Source organism: Siphateles boraxobius, unplaced genomic scaffold (assembly GCF_051911475.1).
Source record: "Siphateles boraxobius isolate OS27281-9 unplaced genomic scaffold, OSU_SipBor_1 17, whole genome shotgun sequence".
Lineage (NCBI taxonomy): Eukaryota > Metazoa > Chordata > Actinopteri > Cypriniformes > Leuciscidae > Siphateles > Siphateles boraxobius.
The window spans coordinates 8,372,816-8,382,518 of record NW_027508777.1 but is presented as its reverse complement, the minus strand read 5'-3'; the positions used below and the strand labels follow the sequence as shown (position 1 = coordinate 8,382,518).

The 9,703-nt window shown below is 39.3% G+C and overlaps 1 protein-coding gene across 2 annotated transcripts; it reads right to left on the bottom strand.

Annotated features, from left to right (window-relative positions):
• Positions 1 to 2,140: 2,140 nt before the first annotated feature.
• Positions 2,141 to 3,881, bottom strand: LOC143740156 (uncharacterized). Of its 2 annotated transcripts, XM_077232213.1 has the most exons (3): positions 3,825 to 3,881; positions 3,041 to 3,691; positions 2,141 to 2,854 (listed from the first exon to the last, which is right to left on the bottom strand). In XM_077232213.1, exons 2-3 carry the CDS (start codon positions 3,638 to 3,640, stop codon positions 2,516 to 2,518), a joined length of 939 nt encoding a protein of 312 aa, XP_077088328.1. In that variant the 5' UTR covers positions 3,641 to 3,691; positions 3,825 to 3,881; the 3' UTR covers positions 2,141 to 2,515. The 2 variants fall into 2 exon arrangements, with proteins under 2 accessions (XP_077088328.1, XP_077088327.1); XM_077232212.1 differs by having other exon boundaries at positions 3,041 to 3,866.
• Between the last annotated feature and the right edge of the window lie 5,822 nt (positions 3,882 to 9,703).

Sequence of the window (9,703 nt, the reverse complement as noted above, 5' to 3'; positions counted from 1 at the left end):
AAACCTCATGTCAAAATTGCAAGGAAAGCGGGATAGAAAGAGGAAGCATTGTGATAATCGTTCAGAAAAACTCAGTGGAAACTCAAATGCCCAAAAAACTGAGCGAAGTTACCAGATGGGACTGTTTGAAGAGGTCCGTGGCTCCTTTGTCCAAATAAAAGAAAAACGAGGTGGTGGAACCAGACACTTAAAGGCTTTAAAGAGTGCTACAATGGGAGAACTTTTGGAATGTGGCAAGAAGCTGTTCTTTCCAAATGGAAAAAATAAACTAGGGGATATAAATGAATTTGAGATGAAATTGAGAGACTTCACAGAAGAAGAACTAGAACCACAAACAACATTAGGTGAACAATATGAAACGAGAAAGGTAAAGATACTGAGACTGTACTTGCAAGAGGACAGACACATCTGCAAGCGCAAACATTCAAAGAGTAGATGAGTATGTAACTGAAGGCCCTTCTACCTCTGCTGTGGCATGTGAAAGTGATGAAGAACCTGTTGCCATAACTGAGGACAACAGCTCCATCGTTGATTCATCATTTTGGTCAGAAGACAGCATAGTGTTGATAGAACCAGGTACAATGAATGTAATGCACAGCTCAATTTCAGTTGATGAAGAAATTCAGTTTGGATATGCTGTTTTGCAAGACAGTACAATACTGGATGACACTCTACCAATGGACCCTGTTGAAATAGTGCAAGATAAGCCACAGGCCACAAAGTTAAAGCTCCGCAGGGGAAACATTTTCCAAGATCTCAATGCAGCTTTCACAGATGGCTTAGTATCTATCAATGACTGTCTTGTAGAAATTGAGATGGTCCTACCTAACGGTAGCACTGAGAAAGGAGAAGACAGTGGTGGGATTCTCAGAGATGCATTGAGTGAGTACTGGGGTACTTTTTACATGAAATGTACAGCAGGAAGCACATTAAAGGTACCCATGACCAGACACGATATGAAAGACCAATGGGAAAATGTAGCTAAAGTGATGGTTCTTGGTTACAATACTGTTAAATACTTTCCCATTGTGTTGGTCAAGCCTTTTCTGTGTTACTGCCTTGGACTTGAGATTGATGAGGATGAGCTCTTTACAGCATTTTTGGAGATGGTTCCTCAAGAGGAAAAGCAGCTTGTTGAAGAAGCAATTAGAGACTTTACATCTGTCTCTGAAAGAGAAGAATGGGTCGAATTCTTGGAAGCTCATAATGTGAAACTTGTTATCACTGAAAAAAATGCCAAGCAGATCTTACTTGATGTGGCACACAAAGAAATTGTGCAAGATCCAGCTTACATAGCAGAGTGTTGGAGTCCAGTGTTGAAAAAACTGAAACTGCCACCAGGAGGACTGAATGAAGTGATGATCAGCCTTACTCCAACAGCTAGGAAAGTTGTAGCCACACTAAAACATGAAACATTGAACAACAGAGAAAGCCAGATCATGGATTATCTGAAGAGGTTCATCAAGAACTCCAATGATGTTCGGCTTAAGAAGTTTCTGCGTTTTTGCACAGGTGATTGATTAAGATATTTTGGTATCATTATATTAATTAGAATATGACATGGTATTACTCTGATACTAATAATATACTTATTTGTTATACTTAGTTTAAAAATAAGTAGATTAGTATAAAATGTTTTGAATGTCCTGATGTGGTGTATTATATTATATATGATTGTTATGTATAAACTTTAAATTGTTCACTGAATTATGTTTTTTGGTAGGAGCTGACCTCCTTGTGACAGAGTTCATTCATGTCCGGTTTGTGCAGCCAAACAGTTCATTCACAAGATGTCCCCAGTCCCACACCTGTGGATGTGTGTTGGACATTCCTAATAATTACACTTCATACCTTGAGATAGCAGAGGAGTTTGCAAATGTACTTGAGGCAAACATGTGGGTGATGGATATTGCATAGAGGTAAGGATACCGAAAATGATAAATGTCTGTTATATTCATGGATTATCTTTATCTAATATTATTCTCAATGTTGTGTTTGTGCAAGGTGGTCAGACAGTATGTGCAGCAGCAGCAGCAGCAGCAGTTTTCTTGAGAGGATTTGTTATTTGTTGTTTTCTTATACTTATACATCAATATAATGAGTCATAAAATGCAAAAATGTTCTTACAGCATTGTTTCAAAGTAAAATTATTACATTGTTCTAAAAAAGAGGAAAAATTGTCCTTACAAAGTTTACAAAAGCAACAATGTTCGAAGTTTATTAATTAGAAGTTTATTGATTAAAGATGTTCTACTGAATACAGTGTTTAAAAAAATAAACAAAGGATACAAAATAAATTCTGTCATCTTTTAATTAAATATGTAGTATACAAGATCACAGCAATAACATTAAAGAGACGAAACCAATGAATAACGTAAAAAGAAAAAACAGATAAAAGCCATCACCTGACTACATTGGCTGGTGTTCCCTGAAATTACTGTAACTCTAATAATTAAAGAATTTAAGTAAAGTCCATAATAACTTTCTTAATACTGATTGATTTCTCAGCATGTATTTATCTCACAACATTTAACACTGTAGTAAGCTCTTGTCTTAGTGCAAGGTAGAGATCAAATGCTGTGTACCTATCCTTGGGAAGCCTGAGGTGATGTTGGGCCATGATGTGTGCACAAAGGGTGAAGACGTCCTCATCACAAGCAACATCAGAGCGATGGATACATTGATCTTCACAGGTGGCACAGTCTGCCACCGGTACATGGCATATGTAGTCTTCTGTGTCATATAATTCAGGTAGGGTATACATGACATCTGGTCGACCGTGGGGTACAAGGCGGTTCCTTGAAGGACGAATCAGGTGGCTGTTCCAAGTGTCTTTGGTGGAATCCAGATCTTCCTGTAAAAGTCACAAACAGTGGGAAGCCTTGGTTTAAAGTATTGTTTATTAAATCACTATTGTGTGTGTGTGCGCGCACGTGTACGTGTGTGTGTGTGTGTGTGCGCACGTGTGTGTGTGTGAGAGAAAGAGAGAGAGAGAGAGAGAGAGAGAGAGAGAGAGAGAGAGAGAAAAATCACTATTTACCTGGATCAAGCCCAGGAAACAGAATAAAACAAGGTTCTTGTCCAACCAGCTGCCATCAAATTTGCCTTCATCTTTAATTTGGTGAAAATATTCAAGCCAAAGGTCCACACACTCTTTTCTAAGAATACCCCACCAGCTCTCAATTCTCTGGTTGGCCGTACTTTTTCCATAGATAAAGCTTCTTTCTCCAGCCAGTGGATCATCATCGCTACGTCGCAAATACCGCTGCATATCCCTAATGGTGCTGTTTTCTGTTCCCATATCTGCTCTCAGGATTCGAGGACAGCCACCAAGACTTCTTACTGTCTCAAGGAAGTAACCCCCTATGACTTTAGGGTCACTGCTTGTGCAGTATGCATTACCCCATAGTATTCTCCTTGCAAATCCATCAATTGACCCATTGATACAAATGCCAAATGGCTTCAATTTGTCATAAGAGTCAACATGCCATATAAAGTTGGGGCCTTTTGAAAAGTACGCTCTTCTGTGCAGTCTTCTTTTTCTTCGCATTTCGGTGCCCAATGGGTCAAGAGTGGACAGAATGAGGCGGATGTCTTCTTTGCGCACATGAAGTCCTCTTTCCTTGCATTTACTGTACATCCATCTATATCCATGCAATGCTCCTGAGCCTTGGAGCTCTTCTCTAACAAACTGAATAACATCAAACAAGTTGTCATAATTTTTTCTGCGAAATAGTCCATTTCTACCTAAGATTTTTTTAAGTGTCTTCATGCTGATAATAATCCTGTGTTTAACACTTAAAATATGAAGGATTTCTTCATACTTTAGACCCAGGTCAAAGTAATGTTGAATTAGTCCAAATCTGTCCATCCTAGGTAAGAAATAAATGATGAGTTGAAGGTGGATGGAAGCCTAAGGGTAGAGAGAGAGAGAGAGAGAGAGAGAGAGAGAGTCATTGGGCAGTATAACAATTTACCTAAACCCTACACCGAATGGTCTAATTTACTTGTATCTTTTAAAGTCCATTTTTTTGGGGGGAATAACCTCAGTATAATAGAATAATCAAAAAAAGACTTAACATATAAAAAAAGAAATATAACACAAACTCATTTCCAAAACTGTAAAAGGTTAGGTTATATAAAAATTAAAAATAAACTCAAATAATAATTATTATTACATGTAGGCTACATATTTAGAAGATGCTTTTATCCAAAACGACTTACAAAAAAGTAACACAGCAATTAGTCAAATGTCAGTCATAATACAGGTTAGACTATTTTTTTTGTGTGTGTATTAAGTGGAATACATCAAATTGTCTTAACTGCGTCTGCACGCCTCAAGTGAATAATAATTATTATTATATTAGTGTATAACTAAAAATGAGTCTATCACTTAAGACAGTGAGTCTAGTACTATCACTTAAGACAGTAATATGTTTATCATAAATTAATTTATGAATGCTTTATTTTTTAGCAAAAATTATGGAAAGAATGTAGGCCTATTTTATCCAAACCCTTAGGTTATAGCCTATAAAAATAAAGCATTGATAAATTATTTTATGACAAACATATTACTGTATTACTAAGTGAACTAATTTATAGTTATAAATTCGAATAATAATCATAATAATAATCATCATTATATTTTAGGCTACATATTTAGAAGAGGCTTTTGTCCAAAACTTACAAAAAAAGGAACAAAGCAATTCGTCAAATGTCAGTCATAATACAGGTTAGACAATAATAATAAAGTGCTAAGATTATCACAAATAAACAAAAGATTTTGATGCACGTCATTCGATATTAAATCAATCGTATATTCCACCCCATAGCCGCTACAATTGAGAATCACTTGAAGCATGCAGACGCAGTTAAGACAATTGTATGTAGGCCTATTACACTTAATACACAATAAAACAATATACAATAAGATTCGTTAACAACGTACCTCCTGGACTGGTGTTCTTCGAAAATGAGGGCGAGCCACAAATCCGTGAGTACAGTAAACAAACCCGTGGGAACGGATTGCGAAAGCGTGGGCACGGTTTATGAATTTGTGGGTACAGATTGCAAAAACTGAAGGCACGGTTTACAAATCTGAGAGCGCGGATTATGAACTCGTGGGTACGGTTTATTAATCCGTGAGCACGATTTGTTAAACCGAGGGAACAGTTTGAGAATTCGTGAGTACGGTTTATAAACTGAGCGGACGGATTGCAAAACCGTCGCCACGGATTGTTTTTTTTTTCCCAACAGGTGACTTCCCGGGCTCCGTACTAATCTGCTCAGTCCTCCAAAGATTCCGAAAAAATGTCAGTTGGTGCTTCAGTGACTACTTGAGAACCTGTCAATCACAGCTGTCAATCATGACACCACAGCGCCGATTTTATAGCATCAAATAACTAACTAAAAACAAACTTATTTTAAAAACAAACACTTGAAATTACTTCAGCGTGATAAAAACTACAGTAAATGACAGAAAACTATCTTTGGAAAAAAGATATGTGAAGTGTAATTTAATTGTTTAGTTGGTCTCACGTCCTGTTGAATAACATGGGGAGGCGGGGTTTATGACCTATACTAGGACCGGTCACCGGGGGGCGATCGAGACGTTTTGGCTTCACTTTTCAGGGCTTGTGCGGCACGCTTGCTCTCGATACACCACACGAATGTGATGCCTGCAGCTGGTCAGAATGGTTTTAAATGCATCAAAAAACTCAGTGAAAAACATTTTACAAACCAACTGCAAATGTTTTATTGAAAGAGTAATTTATTAAATGCAATTAACAAATAATCTAATATCATTAAATATGAAATGTCAGTATAAATGTGTTTTTTTTTTCATGGAGAGCTTGGTTAAAGGGGCATTAGGCAACTTTTGTTGTTGCATGTTTTCTCAACGAGCTCCCCCTACAGCTGTGAGGCCTATATTTCACAACAATGTCGTAAAAAAAACTCACTTGGGGCAAACTCCCCCTTTCTACTGCTGCTCATGTGCATTTGTTATTATCGGAGCCGGCCAACTTTATCGTGTGGAGCTATGTCTACCGAGGTGGGTAATACATCATACACATTGAGGGCGGCGTGTGTGTTTATGTCAAATTGCCGTAAAGCAGTTTGTGTTTATCACTCATTCTCGCTTTTCACAAGACTTCCTATTTCCAACTTACCGGGACGTTAGTCCCCATGTTGCAAGGTTGGTTTTCCGCCTGGGAACGTTGGGGGGAGCGGGGAAAGTCACCATTCTCACCAGAACAGGTTATTAAACCATCCAAATGATTTCTAAACGGTTTTATTAAGTTGAAATAGTTGCTGAATGCCCCTTTAATCAGGCTAAGGCAATAAGAGACTACAATTCTTCCTTTGTGTTATACAAATGTGTCAAAATAAATGTCCACAAATGTATAAAATTGAGCTCCGAACACTGATCTATATAATTAATAATATAATAATATCATTATATTGATGAGTGTTCGGAGCTCGTACCAAACTGCAAGAGTCACGTGATTTCAGGAAACGAGGCCTCATGACGTCATATCCGTTTAGAAATTTCAATGGTTTTTACCTGATCTTTGATCGATTTTATACAGTTGTGGACATTTTTGTTGACTTGAATTATAGTTGTATAATGATTTCTGAAGGGTACTAGTGGGTAGTAATTATATCTGAATTATGTAATCAGATTCCTAAAATGAAATAGGTCCTACTTGTTATTAGATTTGAAAATACTCGTTATAGACTACAGGTTAAAAAATTGTATTGATTACATCCCTTTAAATTCACAAAACGGCAGTAGATAATTCATAATTTAAAGAATCTTCCTAATTCTCCTAATTTTATCTTTTACATTTTCCTTTCTAAAAAAAGCTATATTGCTTAAAGGTGCTCTAAGCGATGTCACACGTTTTTTAGGCCAAAACATTTTTTGTCACATACAGCAAACATCTCCTCACTATACACTAGCTGCCTGTCCCCTGAACACACTGTAAAAAAACGCGGTCTCTGCAGACACCCCAGGCTCCAAAAACGGCAACAAAAACAAACTGGGCTAACCCGCAGCACGAAACATAACAAACTGTTCCAGCCAATAACAGACAAGAAGGATTTGGGGGGTTAGTTTAACGTTATAATCGTAACTGTAAGGAACCTAGCTATATGAAATATTAATAATCAATAATAACTGGTTATGATTAATTATGAATATTTGGGTCAGTTAATTGGATTAACTTGATATGGCTAAATTAATATTACAATCAATTAATCAGTTCGTCCAACGAACTCTTTTGATTATTAATTTATTCTAAGAAAAGGGTATCTTCCCTGGCCACGGAAGAATAATTATTTCTTAGCATGTACAGCGTTTTGAGCATGTAGCAAGAACAAAAACCGTAAAGGGACTTCGTATTGCAAGCGAATCAGAACCATAAATATGAACCATAAATCATAAACATAAATAAACTAAACACACATATATACAGAAATAGGTTAGTGATAGGATTAAATTGGAAACCGGAAAAAGGGACTAGAACCATCAGAATTTCATTTTCACATTTCATTGAATTGAATACTTGCATTTGTAGTGAGAACAATTCTTGAAGTTGTTGAAAACTGAAGTCGTTGATGGTTCCGGGAGTGTCAAGTGGAAGTTGGTTGAGAGTTCTCTTTCTCCAGGAATGCATGGCTGGTTTGTTCAAGGCCTGAGGCCCTGTTGAGGCCACGCCGAGCACCCAGGAGAAGTGAGGAAGTCGGAAGAGTGGGTGATTGGAGTCGTTGTTGGTTGGAGTCTTTGTTCCAAAACTCCTGAGATTATCCTTGGTTCTTTGTGAGAGAGTCTTCTCTCTCCTGCCTAAGCCCATATCTGGTTGGATTGAGGCCTGCTGGGCCCTGGGGCCCCCGTGGAGGGGGAGGAGGTTCCCCAGTATCACCAGAACAGTGTTGCGGCTGGATGAAAGAACTAATAGAGACAGGTCACATGTGGACTGTCTCTAATAAAGCCTGGAAAAGATCCTCCCCTAAGGGTTGAACTCGAACAATCAGAAAGGTGACATGACTGAGAGGGAAAGTGGCCCTTAGTTGATTTACGGGTCTTTGTCCCTAGCGTGGTTATACCTTCATTAATGCTTAGATAGCTATAACACATCCACACTGCATTCTAGAAGAAGTTGATGTACATCAAAGTGTGAGTCATTAAATGAGGATTAATTAGGTAGGAGGCATGATACAGGTGAGGTTACATTGATCGTTAGTTGGTAATATACCATAATATATACCTAATAGTACACGAGACAGTAAACCATTTACACTGTTTCTTTCACATTTTTATGCATGTTCATTTATAGATCAGTTAGTCTATGATTAATGCAGCAAAGTCTGTTTTAAAGAGGGTTTCTGTCTTCCATAGTCTCTCTCGTGCATGTGGCCAAATTCCTCGGAGGTCGTAAAATCTCCTTATCATGCCCTGTAACATGACACTGTTTCTGCCCTTGTGTTCGTTCATTTGGGCTGTTCGTTTTGGAGTTTCATAAACCTTTGTATATAATGAATAATTAGTGTGTGTCTGATTGGTCCATACCCTACATAACGTTACGCTGTCATGCCTGTGTGTTTTGGGCTGCGTTCTAGTCCAAAGCATTCATGCGCTTCACTCGCTAACTTCCCTCCATCTCGTTCACTCGGATGTACGTCATTGCTTACATTGCATGGATTGCCCACTACTGGCGGAAACTGAAATGGGCTGAATTGGAACGTCCTAGGTCCTTGATCGCTTGGAATCAGCTATGGAGTTGATTTATTATTTACAATTTTTTTCCCTTTAGAATTTGTTTAATGCAGCATCCAAATGTATATAGGTGTGTTTGGGTTGTTTTATATTAAAATAATCAATATATCATAGAGTGGTTTTTGGTGGTGGTGATTAGACGAGAACTGCAGTGACGTCACAATCGTGTGCATTGTGGGATATGGAGCTGCCTGAAGTGTACATATGAAGCAAGGGGGTAATCCATCAGCCGGGAACTGAAGCCTCCCGGGGGCCGCCATTGTAGCAGACTGTGGCAAGGGGGGCGTGGTTCAGCGAAGTCTGTGACGGGAGAGAGGATCGGGAGACAGGTGCGGCGTAAGTGGGTTAAGTGTGAATGACAAACACCTGTGTCTTGTTTCAGTAATTGGCGTGGGGAGACGGATAAAAGCCATGAGGAAACAAGAGAATGGGAGAGAGAGACCGGCAAGGACTCGTGGGTGTACTGGACTGAGACGGAGAGAGAGTGAAAGGAGAACGCTGAGAGCGAGTGACTTTGAACCCTGAGTGGCGTCTGTTTTGTCCAGCGCGTGGTGCGCATCTTTTGTTTCTGTTTGCGAATTTTGATTTAAATAAAAGACCCACAGTCATCTGAAGCCGACCCTGTCCTCTTCCTTCCGTTTGTCTGAACATTTCATCTACTACACTGGTGCCGAAACCCGGGAAGGAAGACGGAAGCCGCCCCCAGCATGCAGTCACCGCCACCATCGCCACTTGCGGACGTGGTTGCTTCCTTCGCGGTCCTCCACCAAGACCAACATCGGGCCCTGTTAGAGATGAGGACCGATCTGGAAGGGCGGTTCCAGTTCCTCATCCAAGGCCAACAAGAGGATCGCGAGAGGTTCCGGAGCTGGATGGCCCGGGAGGTTCGGCCGGGTTCAACGCCGCCACCGGTCGAGCGCCCCC